Below are 22239 nucleotides of genomic sequence, written 5' to 3'. Positions count from 1 at the left end.
AAGCTCACACCTCCTCAGTGCCCATATATTCCAGACTGTTTTTTTTTTTTTTTTGAGTCTGGGTCTCACTCTGTTGCCCAAGCTGTAGTGTAGTGGTGCGATCACAGCTCACTGCAACCTCAAACTCCTAGGTTCAAGGGATCCTCCCACTTCAGCCTCTGGAGTAGCTGGGACCTGGTGTGTGCCTCCATGCCTGGCTAAGTTTTTAAAAATTGTTTTAGAGAAAGGGTCTCACTATGCTGCTCAGGTTCCCGACCATTTTTATTAGTTGCCTAGTGTGTATTCTTTCAGGGTTTCTATATGCAGATTCTTTCTGTCCCTCTCTAATAGCCAACAGGCAGGCTCCCTGTAAACATGACAAAGCGACTCCAATTTTGCTGGCCAAAAGGAAAAGCATCCTGGGCACAAGGGCTGAGTTAATGGAGAGCAAGTGGTAATTATCTGCTCTATTAGATCCCTCTTCCTCCAGCCCAATTTCATGGGAGGCTTGGTTTATAAAACACTGGCTGTCTGACTAAACCTCAACAACAGATTAACCATAAATGCATTCCTGGAATTTACGTTCTTCCCGCCTCAGTGCTGTGTAAAATTATCAGGGAACACAGACCCACAGGGGTCAGGACAGGAAGCAGCATCAACTCCGATTCTGTTAGGGCAGCATAACATTTCATTTAACACAGATAAACGCATCTTCAAAGTCATCGGCACAGTGCTACAATCTTAAAATGCACAAGCCGATCCTGTTATTCTAGTGCCTGTATGAGGTTAATGCAGCTTTATGGAAATGTTTACTTTGGAGATATATTTTTCTTGTATAACACGGGAACCAAAGACATTCATATCTTCTGTGCTGGATCTGTTAAGAATAATAGACTTAATCACTCTAAGGCCAAACTAATTTAATTTTTGTTTTGCTGTCTGCTGTCTGTTTTACTGTCTGCTTATTGTTTGATGTTAATTTATCTCCCTCAGCAAGATAAGCTCTCATAGATAGTCCACATACCTCATAAGGCCCAGCACATAGTAGTAATTCAAGAAAAAAAAATCGATGATTGAATGATCATAATCTTATCATTGAAATGAACTTAGTTCTATAAATATGAAGCACTACTTTAAGGCTTGCTTCCTACATAAATATGGATGGGGAATCTTCAGTATCATAAGTCAGAATAAATGGGAAACAAATGTCCTATCCCAGGGGGGTAGAATCCTTTCAACATAGCAAGTCCAGGTGATCTAGATGAATTCTAGGTTGATTTGCCTTGAGCCAAGGGTTTGGGCAAGATGCTCTTTGGGATCCCTTTTATTTACATGAAACATGCCCACACTTAAGGGGAAAGAAAGCACCAGGTCTGAAAATAACAAAATAGAGACAGTTACTTGGAGAAAGACTCAGGGCACCTTTCTATACTTTGGAGGTTTTGCCTGTAATTTCCATCCTATCTCAAGTCTTCATCACTAGTCTCCATCCCAATGCTCCCCAGGCATGAGGTTACAAGACTGGCATCCTTTAAGACTCACTCAACCTGTCATCTTTTCTAAGAAGCGTTCATTTGATTTTAAGCCTACCTTAGATGCCATTCTTCAATTTTCCCTCTATACCTTGTGCATGTGTCAATCTTTAGGCCATCCACATCATAATTTGCTTTAAAGCATCTGTGTTCTACCATTACCCACCAGACTGTGAGTTCCTTAAGGGCAGGGATCTTAGTCATCTTTGTCCACCTAATACTTAAGCAGTGCCTCTATTTGACATATAAAACTCCAATAATTGTAAGTTGAAATCAATTCAACTTATCAGAAACTATGTTTTTTTTTTCACCTAAATGGTAGAAGGCTTTGGTACAAACCCTACTTTCTAGAAAATATTTCCCTTTTTACTCAAGAACTAAATAATGTAGACAAAGCTCTCAATGCTTAGCGCTCCTGTAGGCATGCAATAAATCCAAGTTTCCTGGGAGGGAGACTGTAAAAACAACAACAACAATAACAAAACAACAACAATAAAAATGTAAGTATCCTTTAGAATGTTAAAAACATTTTTGGCTGAACATTGCATTTGTAAATCTCTTGGTCATTTCAAATTTTCTGAGAGGTATATAAATAAACATCATAAATCAGTGCATCATAGTTGCAGAACCTGAGGGGTTTTTGGACATTAAGTAGTTACTCTTAAGGGAAGTTAGTATTTTTCTTATTTTCTTATGAATAGCAGAAACTAAAAATATGAAGGAAAAGAGGCAACATGCCCCAATCATTTACAAGGGACACCTTTTCATAAAGGATTTAATTCACAAATACTCTACAAAGATTTGTTGCCTTAAGGTGAAAAGGTGAAAGGATATCAGAGATCGTCTTCTAGTTTAACCCCTTTATTTAATGAATTAAGGAAATTTGGAGAGCAATAGTTTAGTTGCTAAAATCGACTCAACTCTTTAATATGATAATTATGAAGCGCAGATATATTAATTTTCATTTTTCTTCTGTTACGAAATATACTTAAGTGTTAAGAAGAACACTTAAACAGCTGGCTAGGACTCCCATAAAACTCAGACATCAGCAGCTTTCTTTTCAAAGGCCCACAATGCCTGTTTATAAAGTGTTCATGGTAACACTTTAAGGCTGCTTCCTTCATAAATATGGACTGGGACTCTTCAGTATTGTAAGCCAGAATAGATGGGAAACAAATGTCCTATTCTGGGGGAAAAATCCTTTCAACATAAAAGTCCAGGTGATCTACATGAATTTTAGGTTGTGTTGTCTTGAGCCAAGGGTTCGCACAAGATGCTCTTTGGGATCCCTTTTATTTACATGAAATACGCTCAAACTTAAGGAGAAAAAATATCTTTGAGAGCCTGCAGGTAAGAAAGTAAAGTAAAATAACAAGCCTATCTATGGTTCTCACTTTGGCCACAAGCGGGATATATCATTATTTTGGCCACATGCATAAGAAGAACTTACTGGTGGTTAATGAAATTAACACATACGCTAAAGAGTATGTGCTTTACAACTAGAAGCTCCTCTAGCAACAAGTTCAATGAAAAAGACAGCTGCCCCTTGGGAGGAAGACACTGTTCTTTTCAACTGCAGAAGCCAGGTCCTAAAGAACCTTGAGGAGGCTAGATTGACAAAGGCTATGCTAATAAAAAGTATTATGATGTATCCAACTCAAATTGTTTCTCCTTGATACCCATGTGCCAAGATCCAAAGTTAAAGGCTTGAATTCAAAAGGCCACTCACTACAAGAGTTCAGTTTCAAGACACTGAGGAAGGTCATCTTCAAACTAAAATTAGGCTGTTTTCATTCTATTAAATCTCAGGAAAATTATTCACAAATAGAATGAGAATTTATTATGCTCTATATTCCCATCACTTTAATAACTTTCTGAGAGCATTGACAAATCTAATTTAAAAAGATAAATTTGGACTCTAGCTCCTGTAATTAAGAAAAATACTGTTCCTAATGCGAAGTTTTCTTAAATTGCCATTTAAATTTAGGCAAGTCATTTATTTGATTAGGCAAGCCTTGGGCTTTTTGAGGGGGGAAGAAACAACATGTATTGATTACTAGATTGGGCACTGTTTTTTGTCTGGCATATTTAAATGCCTCATGCCAGCAACCTCATTTGGAAAAGTGCTTGGGGAGCTTTTGTTCTTTGCCCAGGAGCCACCGTGTCATGGAAAACCTTGGATCAGACTACACATTGGTATAGTTCTCCCTATGAGGCACTCGTGGGCTGCTGCCCCACACAGGGCAGGATTGCAGCAAGAGGGGGTGCCCTTGGGGCAGAGCCTTCACTTCCCACATTTCTAAGACGGCAGTGGAGGCAGGGCACGGGGAATTGGGAGGCACTGGCCTTTATCCCAACTCGGCTAGCTACCACTTTCAACAACTTTTCTGTGCTTCACTTTTTTCTAAAACAGCACAACTAGAAGCTATTTTCTAAGGATTTACCACCAATGGAAGCCACAGGTCTGGGAAAAAATGAAGAGACATTTAAAAATTTCATTTCCCCCAATGCTAGTTTTTTTATACATGGATTGTGATTTCTGTTAGTTCACAATTGCTGTTCTTGCCAGCCCTCTCCTGTTGAGTCGTCCCTAGCCAGTAAAATAAAAAGCCCATGAAAACACATCCGAAGGCACATATAGCACAATAAGATGAATGATCTTGTATATCAGTGAATATGAATTTAATCTTTCATGAACCTATCAAAAGCTTTACCTCCCCTGTGTTCTCTTCACTAGAACTAATTTCCAAGAGGATAATCACGTTTTGTTCTGTCATAAAAATTACCAGGTTTGCCAGGTCCTCCAAAGTCAAGCTCAAACGTCACCTCTTTCAAGAAATCTTTCCTGATCTTTTAAACCAGATGGTCTCTGCCTCCTTCAAACTCCCAAAGCACTTTTTTCCTCTGACACTAATGTTCTATGGCCATTTTAAAAATTGATATTATGCTCCTAGAGGTAGGGTCTTATGTGATTTCTAATCTTGGTCTCCACTGAAGGCCCACAGGACTCCACTGTACTGAAATCCATCAAAGTGCTTGACTGCAGAGTAGGGGGTGGAGACTGGGACAGGGTTTTCCGTGTAACTAGAATGGGTTCCATATGTGAAGGAACAGAATAGTATCATGCATAAAAGGAAATAACAGAAATGCTTCTATCCTGACACTGGTTTTGTGCGTCAGTAGGTAAGCAGGGAAGTAGCAGCATTTTGGTTGTTTTGGTTTTATGGTGATCTCCCTCCCATTCCCTTTACCTGATTCTCTGATTAGGACTTTTGGTAACAGAACATTCTGTCACCATTAACTTTTGCTTGACATTGGATTATTTCTAAATACAGTTTGGCTGTCTTCTGATCGGACATTTTCAGAGGAAATGAAGTTAGGTTAAACAAATACTACGTGAAAGGCCACATTTGATTTTGACAGCCAAGAATGTTTCCTGGGTATGGAGTTTTATGAAGAATCTCCTATTTGCTCTGGTTAATTTGATATTGCATTGCCCATAGTTACAGAGTACAGTCCCCATCTGTACATCACCCACAGCTATTTCACATTGGTAAACATGTTTGTCCTGATGGTTACTGAATATTTAAAGAGGTAACATCTCTTCCTGGGTCTTATTTCCCTCTGCACTCATGACTAATATAATGCTATTACATAGTGTGAACTTGAATTTGACAATTTTCTTTAGATACTTTCTCTCCATTATCTGGCTTGATGAAAGGAAAAAAAAAGTGCATATTATTATGCTATGTAGGGAAATCAGGATCTTTAGAATGTTTAGAAATTCCAAATGGAGAATAAAGGGAACGACTCCGGGTATAAAACACAGGGCTCAAGTCAAAGGAAGCCTCTGAACAAGAAGGAAGAGGGTCTTAGTGCAAGCAAATAAAAATGTACAATTGAGATTTCATCCCACAAGCCAAAGCTACAGAAGCTTCAGGAGCATCCTCACCCCCACCTCACCTCTTGTTTCTGTCCTCCAGCTGTAGTGTGTACACCATGTCGTCAGCAGCATGTGTCTTGGAGTTACTGTCTCCCCATTTTAGCTTCAGGCTCTGAGGACCAGCAGCAGCACATTCTAGCCTAGGAGGCAAGGGTGGTAATGGCCGAGTTTTTGCTTTAATGAACTGACTAAATGGTCCAGCTCCAATTTCATTTATAGCCTGAATTCTGATCCTAGAGAAAGGAAAAAAAAAATACAGACAATGCAGGTTAAAGCAGCAGCAATTCTTCATTCGAAATAAACATTGAGCATAGTATTTATTACTTGTCCCTAAAGCAATAACATAGAATGAAGAAAAACAAGTTAAAGTAACTCAAGACAAATAGAAGCACGGGGTTGCTCAGTGGACAGACTATAGTCTCCATTTAAAAAAAAAATAGCAAAAAAGCACGGTAGCAAGATATCTCTTAGTTCTTTAATTAAAAAAAAATAGGTTTGTTGTCTCAGGGAAGATATCTTAAAGATACGCTTTTATTATATTTTGTCCTAGCTACCGTTTAGCTACCTCATGGTCAGTTTTGGAAGTAGGTGAGCTATCAAGAGTAAATGAAATGGGGGAACAGATGAGTCTCCTTCAGAGTCAAAAACACAGGACAACTCATCAACAGGACATTTCATGTCTCCCTTTTGCCAGCCTCATCCAACAATCTCTGCAAGTCCTTATCTAGAGCTAAGCATGCAGATATTGTTAGTAATGGGATGGCGTCCAGATGTGCAAAAATCTTAGCTGGATGTTTGCTATGAGTAGCACAGAGTTATGGATAAGAAACATATTACCTTAATCATCCATGAATTTAAAATCGAAGAGTTAAAATGTATATATAAAATGTATTTTAGGCCAGGCGTGGTGGCTTACACCTGTAATTCCAGCGCTTTGAGAAGCCGAGGCAGGAGGATTGCCTGAGTCCAGGAGTTTGAGACCAGGCTGGGCCACCTAGTGAGACTCCATCTCTACAAAAAAATAATTTAGTGGGCATAGTGGCACATGCCTGTGGTCCCAGTACTTGGGAGGTTGTGGTGGGAGAACTGTTTGAGCAACACAAAATGAACTAAAAGAAAATTGGTATTGAGGAGTAGAGGGTTGCTATAAAGATACCTGAAAATGTGGAATTGGCTTTGGAAGTGGGTAATGGGCAGACACTGGAAGAGTCTGGAGGGCTCAGAAGACAGGAAAGTCTGGAACTTCTTAGACACTGATTAAGTGGTCATGACCAAAGCACTGATGGAAATATGGGCAGTGAAGGCCATGCTGCGGAGGTCTCAGATGGAAATGAGGAACTTTTGGGAACTGGAGCAAAGAACTTGGCTGCATTGTTTCCATGTCCTAGGGCTTTGTGGAAGGCTGAACTTAAGAGTGATAACTTAGGGTATCTGGCAAAATAAATTTCTAAGAGTAAAGTGTTCAAGAGGTGACCTGGCTGCTTCTAACAACCTATGATCAGATATGGGAGCAAAGGAATGACTTAAAGTTAGAACTTATAATTAAAAGGGAAGCAGAGAGTAACAATTTAGAAAATTTGCAGTCTGGCCATGTGGTAGAGAAGGAAAGAGTACTTTCAGGAGAAGAATCAATGCAGTCTGTAGAGCAACCACTTGCTAGAGAGATTAGCAGGATTAAAAGGGAGCCTGGTACTAATATTCAGGATAATGGGGAAAAGCCCTTAAAGGGCATTTCACAAACCTTGGAGACATGGACCCTCTCCTCCAGAGGCCTAGGAGGACTGAATAATTAAAGGTTTATTGAGGGCTCATTAGAAGCATATGCTGGCACCACACTTTTTGTACAGCCTACAGAACCAAAGGTTTTGTACAGCCTACAGTTTATTATAAGCCAAACAAATCTCTTTTCTTTATACATTAAAAAAATAAAGTGATGTGGAAAGGCAAAGGAACTAAAATAGCTAATGCAAAATTTAAAAATAAGAATAAAGTTTGAAGAATCACACTACCTGATTTTAGGACTTAGTATAAAGCTACAGTAATCAAGAGAGTGTGGTACCAGTGAAGAGAAGAACACCTAGATCAATACAAGAGAATAGAGACTCCAGAAATAGACCTACACAAACGGGGCCAATTGACTTTTGACAAAGGTGCAAAAGCAATCCAATGGAGAAAAGACAGTCTTTTCAACAAATGGTGTTGAAATAAATGGATATCAATAGGAGGAAAATAAACCTCAGCTTCAACCTCACACCTTACACAAAACTTTGCTCAAAAGGGATCACAGATCTAAATGTAGAATATTAAACTTTTAAGAAGAAAACACAGAAGAAAATCTACTACCTAGAATTAAGTAAAGAGTTTTTGGATATGACATGAAAAGCATGATCTTACATAAAAGAAAAAAATAAAAAACTGGATTTCATCAAAATTTGAAACTTTTACACTGCTAAGAGAATGAAAACAACTAGAGACTGGAAGAATGTATGTGCCAATATTATATCTGACAAATGATTTGTAACCAGAATGTATAATGACCTCCCAAAACTCAGTTAAGGAAATAATCCATTAAAAATGGGCGGAAGACTAGAATAGACACTCCACCAAAGAGGGAATACAGATGGCAAATAAGGACACAAAAACATGTTTGACATCATTAGCCATTAGAAAAATGCAAACTAAATTCACAATGTAATACCATTATGTTAAAAAAGTGCTGGCAGGGATAAGGTACAACTGGAACTCTCCTATTTCACTAGTGATAATGAAAACTGGCATCACCACATAGGAAAACAGTTGCCTTTTGAATATATACTTATTACATGACCCAGCAATCCCAATCCCAGGTATTTATTTACTCTAGAAAAATTAATATTTATGTTCACACAAAAACCTGCACACAAATGTTTACAGCAGCTCTACTTATAATCACCTAAAACTAGATAAATATCTCCTCATAGTTTGGAACGTAGTAAATACTCATCTCTGATAAAGCAGAGCAAAAACTCCATTACAAAGGGCCTTACTTTTCCCAGATTCTATTACACTGGGGCTGCATCAAGTCTTTTGTAGATAAAGCAATATAAGTCTCTCGGTATAACACTGAAAGATTAGAACTCTTCCTTGCCTCCCATATGAGTCTTATAAGATTGCTTTATGGTATTAATAGAAGAGTTTCTTTCTATGATTGGAATGTAACATATTTTTCGGCAACTGGAAATGAAAAATCTTTTTAAAAAGGCAGTCATCATGATGGTAGAAATTACTATCCTCTTTCCCTTCTCAGGAAAAGGAAATTAAGCCGGACATTAAGTTTTAGTCTTTCTTCAACAGTGTAACACATTTCCTCACCTACAAGGTTTATATTAAGGTCCTTCCAGTGTCCAAACCACCATTCCTTCCCTTTACTCTAGGTACAAACATTCCTAGATTCCAGAGGCCAAGATCCTTCCTGCCATCTGCTGGCTCACCTTGTATTCTAGGTGATCCTACCCTTTGCTCTGTGCCACCTGAATAGCTCTTAGCTACTTTAATACACTAAAGAAAATGAGGTAATGAGTTCCTTAATATTGTTGTTCTATTCTATACTCAAGAAAAAAAAATGCTAAGAGATTTAAATCACTTATAAGAATTTAAAAATAGTTTAGAAGATACAAGTATCAAGATATAAAAAAAAATTAGATTTGATTTTTGGCTTCTGTTGTAAATTCATTTACTTCCTCAAAGCCTCCCTAGTATTTTGGTAAGTACTAGGTTCTTTATATCTTTAGCTCTAGGGTTCTCTAATCTTTCACTGAGTATCTCCTAGGCATATAATCCTAGCCTTAACACACACCACTGCCACTGCCGCCGCCGCCGCCACCACCACCACCACCACCAAGAAAACTGTGGTAGCATTTAACACTCTTTAGCAGTGTAGCCTCTTTGGGAATCCTGCTCATCAATTTGGAGACCTTGGGGAAATTATTGAACACTTTTAAGTAACAGCTTCCTTATCGATAAATTGGGGACAGTGACTTTTTTCTGCAATTACAAAGAAGATTACCTAACTAAGATAAGGGATGTAAGAAGCACTTTCCAATTTTTAATATTTTATACTCCACAGTAAAATCAGGAGAGGATTCAAGGCAGCCAAAAGCACTAGCAAACTTTCAAGTGTTAATTTTTGGAGTCATTATCCTGATGACTTCTTTGAGAGTGTCACGCCATCCCAACAGTGCTGGCACAGGGACAGGTCTTCACTGCAGCTGTACTATTACACCACCTCACTTTACAACATGAGTAACTTGGTGATCCCACTTCCTCCAAGTAATGGCCAAGGACTCGGCAACAGCTGAAAGGATGGGCTTCTTTCTAGGCCATCCGCAGCAAGGTGAGAGTGAGACAAAGATCTCAGGAACTGAAGAAAACAATAATGGCAACCATCACTACACACATTGAGAACTTGCTCTGTTCCAGAAAATGCACTACAGAGTGGGAACTACTACTATATCTGCCTTTAGAGATGAGGAAATCAAAGTTAAATGCAGAGAGGTTAAATAACTTGATCTAAATGACAGAGTGACTACTAGGGGTTGAAAGCTAGGTTTGACATCTACAATATCATCTCTGATTTCTATGCTGACCCCATAAGGTAGGAGCTACTTTGTCTGCTTTACAACTGAAGAAACTGCAGCTCAGCTAGGTCATGTCAGACACATGTTAGATCCAGGTGTGAGCAGAACTCCCTTTAGGTGCAAAGGCCTGTGTGTCTGGCACACCATACTCTTATATCGTAACAGGGGCCAAATATGGCTACAAATCCTACCAAATGACCATTTTTAATTCAAACCACACTTTCAGTTCAACAATGACCGTCTGCCAAGGAAGCAGGCATTTAGAAGAGTCAACAAGTTTACTTCACATTATTTAAACAGCATCTGGCCCTGAAATCAACTACCGAGATTCTAAAATACTCAATTCAACCTATCCTACATTTTTACAAAAACACATTTTGTTTCAGCAAAAATACATGAACATTTACGTGTACAGCTGATGCACTGAACTAACATTAATTATTTCTAATGATGATGTAACATTCAAAATTGAAAAAAAAAACTGAGGAACTGATAAAATGGAATGAAATGATGTCTTGTTGCATTCTGGGGAAAATATTAAGGCCTCTGAGCACAGGAGGCTGAGACAGCTGAATGAGGACTAAGGCAGTTACTGTTTGTTTTGGTTTAGGGTGAAAAACACAGTATGGGAAAATAATTTCCTAATTCCAGTGAAAGGTGACATTGGACTAATGGGCAAAACAAACATTAACCTGAGGAACCACTCCAAGAATTCACCTCAGAAAATAAAAACTAAACTTTAAGTTTTATTAATTAGAGTCTATCCAAAACCCAAACTTGAGAAGTTTTCTCTTTAGCTCAAGTAACATGCTAATCTTGAAACTTAGATAAAATCTGCAGGTCTCTTTGTTTTGTTTAATTTGCATTATGTCAGTTTAAAAAATCTTCAGCTCTGCAAATTAAGTACGAGGGAAGTAGCATTTTCCTTTCCAATTTGGAGAAGTAATGTAATCCCAAGCAAATTCTTCTTGGCTAGGCTGATGTGAAAAATCTCTTCATGTTTCCAGGAGTCTGCAACATCCATCAATATACTAATATTACTGATTAAACAAATCAAATAAATCAAAGAACCACATTCTTTATAAATTTTGATTAAAAATCCACTATTAAAGGACCACATTTTACATGCAAATACACTCCTGCTTTAGAAGATCATAGCCTTCTACAATGCACTTTATATATATACATATACATAATCAAATTTCTACTACAAAATATATTAAAAGAAGAATGACTTTCGAAACAAACCATCCTTAGCTGGGAAGACTTCCCTCATCAGGACTGGCCATCTCAGAGCTCAGGATGTCAAGAGTGTGGGTGTGAGGGAGACTGAGAGGGCCGGCAGGTAAAGGGCTAGGGTAGGAGAGGCCTGAGAAGCAAAAGATGGGCTGGCTTTTACAACACCCCTGCCCTAGATTATCATCTAATTAAGAAAAACATGAAAGAAGACAATAATCATCAGAAAATGTCTTAAGTACGAAATAATAGCAAACAACGAAAATCCCTTTTGGTGGGGAAAAGATGGGCTCAGAGTAAAGTTATTCATAGAAGGCTTCCTGGAGGAGGAGTCGGAACTGTCCTCCCACCAAGCTCCTGCTCCTGAAAGCTCCTTTGACACCAATGCCACCATTCCAGCTCCAGGCACTGAGACTTGCTCTTCTCATACCCTGCTCTGGAGGCAAAAAAACCTTGAAGGATAAGGTTTCTACAGATAAGATCTCTACCTATAATCTGGTCACAACCCATCTTTGAGTTCATTTCTTCCCTACCAAACATTAACAACAGATTTTCTGATAATTTATTTACTATGTGTCAGGCCCCATACTAGGTACCTGACCTCTTATCAAAATACCCAACAACTCTGTTAAGTAGTGAAAATTATTATCCCCTTTTTAATGGTCAGGAAACTGAGGCACAGAGAGCTTAAATAACTTCCCAAAGTTTGCAGAGACAATAAATGAAGGATAGGATTGAAGTCAAGGCTGTCTGACTCGTCTGCTACCACTGAACTACTCAGAACTTGTCTCCTAGTAAAGCCCATCTCACCTTGTTATGACAAAATGATTTATGATTCACTTCTTGGCAGCCTAACATAGTGCTTACCATATAGTAAGGGCTCAATACATGTTATTTTTAAGCCTTTTTTACTTAGCAAAAGGAGTACAAATGAGCAAAACAAACAAATCTACTTTAAGTTTTGGTTGCCTGCCAGCTCAGTATGAGTCAGGCATATAATAAGGTTGTTTAAAAAAGAGTAATCTCAGGCAACCTCACTAACTGCTCAGTGTGGAGAACAAGGAAGGCAATAGTCCTGGTCTGCTCTGAGCCAGCCAACCAGACCATTCCTGGAGGTCTGGGCACTGCACGTCAGCGAGGCCACCAAAAACCTGAAAACATTTAAAGAAGAGGATGGAGGCAGTTATAGAAAACCTATGCTAATGAAGACAGTGTAAATGATGGTGGGATGGTTAAATAAGAAACAGCTGACATTATAACGTAATGCTGTTTAGGCCCCCTCTGGGGCCAATTGCGGTCTACAGGTGTAGGGCTCAAACACCTGTATTTTGAAAAGGTTCTCCAGGCAACTCTTACATACACTGACATTTAAGTATCACTGCTCTAGGGCCAAGGTTTTCAAGTTTCATAAGCATCAAAATCTCCTGAAAGGCTAATTAAAGCACCAAGTGCTAGGCCCCACCCCTAGATTTTCTAATTAAGTAGGTTTGGGGTGGAGCCTGATAATTTGCATTTTATCGAGTTCCCAGGTGATGCTAATGCTGTTGGTCCAGGGACCACACTTTGAGAATCACTGCTGTTGAGGAAGTTCTAAGGTCAGCAGTTGATTTTAGATATAGAGAGGTTTATCCACAAATAGAATGTACTGCCTGGTGAGTGGAAGCTAGAACCACTGCCCCTGTCACTGAAGATGCTCAAGCCAAGGACTGGGAAGGGGTGACACCAGGTGACCTGATTACCCTCTTATCTTGCCAAATCTATGACTACTTGGCTGGAAGCACACAGAGCAAAGTTAGGTTTTCATTTTTAATAATACTGTTTTCCTTCAAACTAAAGGACAAATTCAATTTCTAACTCAATTATAAACTTAAAGGAATGCCTTTAAAAGTAGTATTGTAATTCTAGTGAAATTTCTACAGAGTGTGTCAGCAAGCCAATGGGTAGTTTGCTATAATAGTACCCATGGAGAAATGACCAATCCATTGAAGAAGCTTTTTTGCATTAGTACATTTACTAGAGAGGTGTACAACCCTGTCCTGGCAACACAGAGAAAGAATAAGCTTGGTATGAGAACAATATGTAACTGCTGAAGGCTTAAAAAAAAAAAAAAAAGAAAATCAAACAAAAGAAACAAGTCTTTTATCCAAGCTCCACGGTCTGCTTAAAATGTTTCATTCCACATGTTTTTATCTAGAACATCATGATCTGTTCATTCATATTTTAACCAATTTATAGGACAGAAAAAAGGTGAAATAAAAGTTGATTGGGCCAAAATTATACCTTTGGTTCCTTGAAATACTCATTTTGTATTTCACTATAATTATTGCAATTATGTTTTTGAAACATAAAACAAGACTGTGGGTTGACCAGAGTTCTATTAATACTATACAGTATACCCAATTGTGTACTATAGAAACTAAAATTCCTAAAGCTATAAACCAGTTGGTCTTAAGTATGAATTATTATTATTATTATTATTTATTGTTTATATTTCTTTATTGAAAAAATACTCATTTACTGATACGGGCATACCAATATCTTAGTTATAAACATTAGCAAGCAAAAATATTAATTGAACTTGGTCCCTAATATTTAGTTTATGATTTCATGATATAAAATATAAAATGTACTATTATTAAATGATAAATACTGACTCATAAAATGTAATTCAGATTTAGTGAACAATGGATTAAAATTGGAAGCAATTTAAATATGATAATTCATATTTGAAATTTTTTTCTATTTGTATATAAACAGAAATGGGTATGTAAAACTGTCCTACATGTTAACCAGAAATAAACTACTATAGAATGATATTGAACATACTTTGCATTTTTAAGGTTTTGATTGATTTTCCTTCATTTGGTAGCCTATTCATTATTTTGAAAAATCAGCCTCTACTTCAAGATGTAAAAGAAAAAGCAAGTATGAATTATTTTTACCTCAAGTATGTAATGTCCAGTTTATAATTTATTGATTGGCCAGCAAAGACTATCTAAAGTTTTTTTTTTTCCCCAAGATCAAACATTTGCCTTTTCTAAAGCTATTCAATTTCCATCTGTCTAAAATGGTATCTTCAAAGCTATCTTATAAGGAAAAGGTGGCATTCTCCCAATGTGAGTTTCTTTTCACATTCAGCTCAATATACTAGCCTTGGCATATTGATACTGAATTAAATTATTTATGCTGCATTCATAAAATACTTTTTAGATAGGGTCTTGAGGTTTTACTATCCAAATCTAAGCTCACCTTTCCATAGTTCCTACACTACTAAACCATTTCATCTTCTCCATAACAGAACTATCCTCTGAGGTGCTTTCTGGTACGTGGAAGATATTTTTGATAATTTCAACGGTTACCTGGCATTTAATTAGTAAACAATGATTCTCAACATGTGTTCCCTCAGTTGAACCCCTGAGCTCCAGATATTTTTTTAGAAGTCATTAAACAACTATAGGTTGTTTAATAAAAGTCAACGTATCTCCAATGCCATCCTTTTAGAAATCTTAAAAGTTTTACCATCATTTAAGCCACTGTTAAGGTCGGCACAATTTCTGGAAGAAGCCAAATTCTTGGGCTAACATATTGCCAAAGCCCTTTTATAATTTCTGACTTGAATGTTCAGAGGACTGACTTGAGGATTTGAGTCCACTCTGGGGTAGAGACGGTGCAGGTTAGAGTGGACACAAAACCGTCCAGTGAGTCCCTGAACCAGTGTGGCTTTTTCACAGGTCTTCTGGCCTGAGGGATCAAGGTGAGACAATACCCTGGACATCTGGGCTCTTAGAAACAGCTGGGAGATGACATCCACTTGGTCATTTTCCCCGAGAGGTTTACTTAGATCCCCAAGTGCTGATGTGCTGATGCAGATTTCTACTCCCTTGCACTCACCGGTAGGTGGTTTCTGGAAGGAGATCTTTCATAACATGCATGGTGGTGTTGCCCACGGTAATGCTAGTGTCTCCTAGATCAATGGTGTAAGCAAGGATTTCAGATCCGTTATTGCACGGCTCTTCCCAGTTCAGTACAAGGCACGCAGAAGGTGAATCAGGGTAGGCATCAAGGGGCTCCTCCTCCAGGACACAGAGAGTGGAGATGGGGTCAGGGGCAGACGCTGGCGTCTGGCAAAGGACAAGTTCACTGTACGGCCCTGCCCCTGCTTGATTGAAGGCCTACAAAACAGAACAGCAAGACAAAGGCCATATTACACCATTAGCACATTTTGATGCCTCTGAGTTAGCTGCCATTAAATAAATCTAAAGTAGTACACATTTCCACATATGCAGGTAGAAATAAATCCTAGAAAATGTCTACTATCTGATGACCACCTTCCAAAGAATGCTAACCACATTTTTTCCATTATTAAAGCAAAATATGGCCACCATCGTTTCTTATGACAAATAATTTAAAAATAATATTTTATATTTGCATGACCTATTTCAGTTTATACATCATCTTACACGATCTTCAAAATAACCCCCTGTGGTAGATCTTAAATGGTAGGTATTCTTATCCGCCTTTTACAGAGACAGGAACTCAGAGTCAGATGATAACTTAGGCCTCAGATTTAGAGGCAAAGCTGGGACTGGAATCCAGTCCATCTGACTTTTAAGTCTAGAGCTGTCCTGGAATAGCAATAGGAAAAGGCATCTTCTATCTTCCACATGAATAATAAACTCATCCCTGAAGTCAATCGTCAGCGCTCATCTGACTTTACCCAAGAGAAACAGCTGACACCTTGATCACTCCCAGGTCTTTCAAATGCTTATTCATCACTAGGTCTCCAAGATGCCACACTTATTTCTCCTCCTACCTTACCTGCTGCTGCTTCTCAATCACCTTTCCTGGTTGCCACCATCCCCTGAACTCTTAACGCTGGTGAGTATCAGCCCTCAGTACTTGGGTACCTCCTTTCTACCTCTACTCAAACTTTTGGAGATGTCATCTTGTCTCAAGGAGTAAACGCCACTGATAACCTACTCCCAAATTTGGATGGGCAGCCCAGACCCCTGCTTTGAATACCGGTCTAGGGTATCTGTATTCAACCACTGAGTATCTCCACTTGCATGTCCAACAGGCATCTCAAACTCAAATGTCCACACAGCTCCTCATCCCCATCCCATCCCTCCTTACAAAAACCTGACTGCATCTCCTGTGGTTTCCCTCCTCCTTCAGAGCACTCAAGTCATAACTAAGTCATCTCTGGACACCTTTCTTCCTCTCATACCCCTCTCCAGGCCATCAGCACATCCTGTATTACTCTAGTCCAACTACTCTCTCTCCCATCTGGTTATTCTAATGACCTCCTAGCTGGTATCTATGTTGGCCCTTGCCCAATAGTCTAAATTCACAGCAATCAGAGTGATTCAGCGAAAATATGAATCAGGATTATCGAGATTTTTGGTTCAAATTCCTTCAGTGGGCTTCCATCTTATTCAGAAAAAACTTTGAAGTTCTTACAAAACCCTACAGGACTATATGATCTGCTGTTCACCACCATTCCCCTTCAAAAACCCATTAGCACTGTGACTTCATTGCCTGCTACTCTCCCCTTTACTGACTCTGCTCCAGCTACACTGTCTTCCCTGCTGCTCCACAGGGACACCAAGTTTGCTGCCTCCTCATGGCCTTTGCACTTGGCTGCTCCTCCTGTCCAGAAAGCTTTTTCTCCAGACATCTGCACAGCTCGCTCAATCACCTTCATTTGAGAGAAGGTCTGTAGGTGCCACCTGTTCAGCGAGCCCTCTCTGAACACATTTCAACTTTGCAATCCTTCCTCTGTGGTCTTCCACGTTTCCTATTTCCCTTCTTTGCTGTACTTTACATCATGACACTTATCACTGACATAGTATATAGTACTCCTCTGATTAGAATGCAAGTTACATAAGGGCAAAGTTGCCTGTCTGGCTCACTGTTGTATTTCTGGCAACTGTACTTGATACAGAGTATGTGTTCAATAAATGTTATCAAAAAGATTTTCTTTCTTACAAAGACAAAAACATTTGGCAGCTTTCTTACAAAAGTGAATGTACTCTAAAACTTAGTTTTCATTTAGCTTATTGGACAGCTTATGAGGTTGAATTATAAAACTAAAGGAGTTTGAGTTTTGTTTTGTTTTTTGTTTTTGAGACAGGGTCTTTCTCTGTCTGGAGTGCAGTGGCGCAATCTCAGCTCACTGCAACAACCTCTGCTTGCCAGGCTCAAGTGATCCTCCCACCTTAGCCTCCTGAGTAGCTGGAACCACAGGCACATACCACCACACCCAGCTAAGTTTGAGCTCTTAAATCAAGGTCTAAAACAAAACTTATAACTCCTTTGTTAATTTCAAAGAAGCAGGCTTAAAGCATTTATTTGCTATTAAATCACAGTTGAAACTCTACTGCAACATTTTGTCATACCCACTTCTGTTTCATTACAATACCTCAATACCTCAACTCTCTTTCTGGAAAAATTTTAACATGACAAATTATTTTATAAGTATGTATTTCGAGATTTTGGTACTGATATAAATGTATCACAGGGGCAGAAAAATAGGATATCATGGAGCCCAGTGTTTGTATCAACTAGGGCTTTGTATCACCATATCACAGAAGGACAAGAACATGGCTTTTAAGAGTTGAAGCTTAGTTCAAACCTTGATTCCATCATTTAACAACTGTGTGATCTTAGGTTAGTTAATTTCTCTGAGCTTGTTTCCTCAGCTGTAAAATGGGGACAGTAATGCCTAATTCATAGAATTACAGTAAAGATTAAATCGGTTAATATGTAAAATGCTGGCAGAGTATCAGGCCAACAGTAGGAGCTACACTTTCTTCCTTCCCACTGGGAAAATTATGAACAAAATAGTATTTTCTCTACTTTTTCAAACACCTTTTTATTGTGTACTACTTTTATACTTACAGAAAAGTTGCAAAAATAGTACAGAGAAATTTCTGTCTATCTCCTACTCTGCTTTTCCGAAGAGAAACATGTTACAGAACTATAGAATAATGATCAAAACCAGGAAATTATCACTGGTGGCCGGGCACGGTGGCTCACACCTGGAATCCCAGCACTTTGCGAGGCTGAGGCGGGTGGATCACCTGAGGTCGGGAGTTCGAGACCAGCCTGGCCAACCTGGTGAAACCCCATCTCTACTAAAAATACAAAAATTAGTCAGGCGTGGTGGCAGGCGCCTGTAATCCCGGCTACTCGGGAGGCTGAGACAGGAGAATCGCTTGAACCCATGAAGCGGAGGTTGCAGTGAGCCAAGATCGCGCCACCGCACTCCAGCCTGGGTGACGGAGCGTGACTCCATCTCAAAAAAAAGAAAAAAAAAAAGAAAAACATTATCACTGATACTATACTATTAACATACAGACCTAATCAGAATCTTACCAATTCTTCCAATGTTCTTTTTCTACTGCAGGATCCTACTTTCTTTTTAACTAGCTTGGCTCTATGGAAAACATTTCTTGATTTACACCACTTTTTATTCACAGTTTTCAAATGAAATTTAATTCAAAATCAACTTTTTGTAAATAACAGTATGCCTATAATATACAACATGCCCTATGAATGGAATTACGTTGGTACTTAATTAAAACAGTCCTGAAAATACAAAAATTCAAAAATTCCTGAGCAAAACAAGAAATGTTCCACCACATTTCTATAAAACACAGTACAGGTATTATAATAAATTTTTATTTTTTTGAGACAGGCTCTCACTCTGTCGCCCACGCTGGCCTACAGTGGTGCAGTCACAGGTCACTACACCCTTGACCTGGCTCAAGTGATCTTCCTGCCTCCAGCTCCTGAGCAGCTGGGACTACAGATGCCTGGCTAATTTTTGTATTTTTTTTTGGTAGAGGAGGGGTTTTGTTATGTTGTCCAGGCTAGTCTCGATCTCCTGGCTCAAGAGATCAGCCGGCCTCAGCCTCCTACAGTGCTGGGATTACAAGTGTGAGCCACCATGCCCGGCCAATATTTAAATTCTTAAGTGCCATATATTCAAAAAATATTGGGGTTTAACTTGACTTTGTAATCATGTTGAATGAAAATAATTCATATTTGGTCCACAAATAACAATAAATCGGTAAAGTTTGAACAGACCCTTTTCCTGGCAATAGTCCTTTAGTGTGGCAATGGTAATTTTAAAAGTAGTACTCCCTTCATAAGATCTGACTCATTTTATTATAAATAAGCACAGACCTTTGAAAATATATTTCTACTCCTGTTAATACAACGAGGCAAGATTATGCAGGTACTATTCTTATTAATGTATCTTTTATAATGCAGCTTTGGGAAGTCAATGCTAAGACAACATAAACTCTGAAAGAGAAGGAGATATAATAACATTTTAAAGAAACACCAAAACTCAAAAACCATAATGGAGTGAAGCTCTTTACTGGGGTGGCAGACAGCTCTTTATTTATATCCTGCCTTGGTAGAAAAACAGGAGTGTGGCACATAATTTAACCTTTCCCCAGTGACTCAGCATCACTATTATAAATATCAGACAATTTGCTGTGACACTGACTCATTGTCAAAAGGTTAATTATGTCCCAGGTGCTTCATTCGAGAAGCAAGAAAGGTGTATAACAAAAGAGTTTAATCAGAAATGTTTCAAATACAGCAGACTTCTGAATTTAACAGAAATGCTTCAGTTGATCTGAAAAATTAAGTTATAAAGCGAATATTTTCTCCAAAGCGACCAGAGACATTGGGTGTACTTGTAATAACGAATTTGATCCATGACTTAAATCAGGTGGGAACTTGACTTTGGCATCTCTGCTTCTTTATCTATTCAAATCTAAATGTGTATGAAGACAGAGCTCTTCAAGGTCAACAACCACATCTGATTAATCTTTGTATCTCTCTTCCTGATCTTCCTTTGATCCTGGTACAAAGTACTATAATGCTCAAGAAATGTTACTGAACAAATGGAAAGAGGAGGACAAAGAACTCTATTTTCTCCAGAGACTAAGGCTTTACACAGAAAAAATAATAATATAGCCAAGAGAGTAAAATAAAAGTAAACCCATGGTTATTGTCACTCTGAGGGGTTAGGCTATGAACCAATTTTTCTTGATGTTATTCTATCTGGACTCCCAAGTGGAAGCTTATAGATAACCAGCCTTGATAACCGTCACTGGGAGGTGGGAGGTGGGGTCCTGTAATCTAATGCAGACTAGTCCAGATTATTTTTGGCTCCATTTAACAGCTCGTAAAATAATTTTCTGTCTTTTACCAGTTCTAAGAGTCTTTCCCACTGAAATGTACATCTCAGGGGAATGAGACAGAAGGCTCCTTCCCTAAGGAGCTGTGTCATCTTTCCCTTGGACTTGGGTCATTTATTCAGCAAACTGACGAACAGACAAGATACAAGGGTGGTGAGAAGCAGAATGGAGAAGAATCTTATTTTGTTCTTAAGTTTCAGAATTTCCTAGAGAAGCGGAAATTAACTGCAAAATAGCAAAACAACCAAATATATTTTTATTTAAACGGACTCTTTTTTTCCATATCATCCCTCCTGACAGCCTCCTACAAGCCTTTGAGTGGGTTTCCCAAAGTGCCTTTCATGGGACAGCAGTCCTTGTGAGTAACATCTGAATAATGTCAACCTACCTGTAGTCTACAGCAATATTGTGCAGCAGGCAACAGGTCTCTTATTTCAAAGCGGGTGTCTGTCCCATGATAAATGAGTTCTAAGGATTCTTCATCTTCTCCCCATTCCAACCTGTACTCTGAGATGTCAGCACCAGAACTATCAGGACTCTGGAAAGGCAGAAATGGAAGTAGTTAATAATGCCACTGAGAAGAGAATCCTACTGTGCTTGTATTCAATTAACTAAAATGGGAAAGAGAGCAACATGCCCCAGAATATTTCAAATACATATAAAAGAAAGGCACGATCACAAATATATATACCTACTATGTACCCACAAAATTTTTTTTGAGATTTAGAAATTTAAAAATAAAATAGGGCCAGGTGCGGTGGCTCATGCCTGTAATCCCAGCACTTTGGGAGGCTGAGGTGGGTGGATTGCCTAAGATAAGGAGTTCGAGACCAGCCTGGCCAACATAGTGAAACCCTATCTCTACTAAAAGTACAAAAACTAGCCAGGCATGGTGGTGGGCACCTGTAATCCCAGCTACTCAGGAGGCTGAGGCAGGAGAATCACTTGAACCAGGGAGGCAGAGGTTGCAGTGAGCCGAGATTGTGCCACTGCCCTCCAGCCTGGGTGACAAGATTGAAACTCTGTCACACAAAAAAATAAAATAAGTAAAATAAAATAAAATTTTTTACAAAAAGAAAGGCATGAGAAACCATTTCCTCTCAGTTTTGACTACAGTAAAATTTCCACAACCCTAAATAATATAAGCAAGTGGCAAGTGCCAAGGGTGATTACTATAGTATACAGAGCAAAAAAAAAAAAAAAAAAATCATCTATATGTGCATTTTGGATTTGCAGCTTCCTTATAATTGGTATTTGTATTTGGGAGTAAAGTAGAAGAAACAGAAGTTGATGCAGAATATGCCTGACTTACCTCCCAACCCACTAAGACACATCCATCAGGTGTACAAGAAATACAAGGTGCTTTGCATTGTCCAGGAGGCCCTGCAGCAGTGGTAATTTCTGAGACATCAGAATAGGGACCATACTGAAAGAAAACACACGCACACACATGTATGTATATATGCGTGTATGTGTTTGTGAATGTGTGTGCATACAAAAGCTTATAACCAAATAAAAGCTAGGCTAACATCATCATCAACACAACTAATTAACAAATATTACCCAATGATTTTCACTTTCAATTCAATGTGTGTAAGTTTTTCTCCTACTTACAGTCCCTGAGTAGTAGATGTCTGTCATTTTTTTAATTGGAAAATAATTAGTTGGTTGACAAAATATTTTCCCTTTCTTGGGACATGAAATAAAAATATGCT

General features: G+C 38.6%; 1 protein-coding gene across 8 annotated transcripts in view; it reads right to left on the bottom strand.

Moving 5' to 3' along the window:
* Positions 1–22239, bottom strand: part of FNDC3B (fibronectin type III domain containing 3B) — a 364503-nt gene that overhangs the window by 32351 nt on the left and 309913 nt on the right. For all 8 annotated transcript variants that reach the window (XM_003831940.6, XM_063602600.1, XM_063602598.1 and 5 more), the window contains 4 exons: positions 21837–21950; positions 20913–21062; positions 15198–15478; positions 5475–5687 (listed from right to left, as the gene is read on the bottom strand). In XM_003831940.6, coding sequence (XP_003831988.2) covers positions 5475–5687; positions 15198–15478; positions 20913–21062; positions 21837–21950 — 758 coding nt within the window. The remainder of the gene's footprint in view (positions 1–5474; positions 5688–15197; positions 15479–20912; positions 21063–21836; positions 21951–22239) is intronic.

The sequence above is a fragment of the Pan paniscus genome, chromosome 2, assembly GCF_029289425.2.
Source record: "Pan paniscus chromosome 2, NHGRI_mPanPan1-v2.0_pri, whole genome shotgun sequence".
Taxonomy (NCBI): domain Eukaryota; kingdom Metazoa; phylum Chordata; class Mammalia; order Primates; family Hominidae; genus Pan; species Pan paniscus.
The sequence above is the reverse complement of the archived record's forward strand: the minus strand, read 5'-3'. Positions and strand labels throughout refer to the sequence as shown.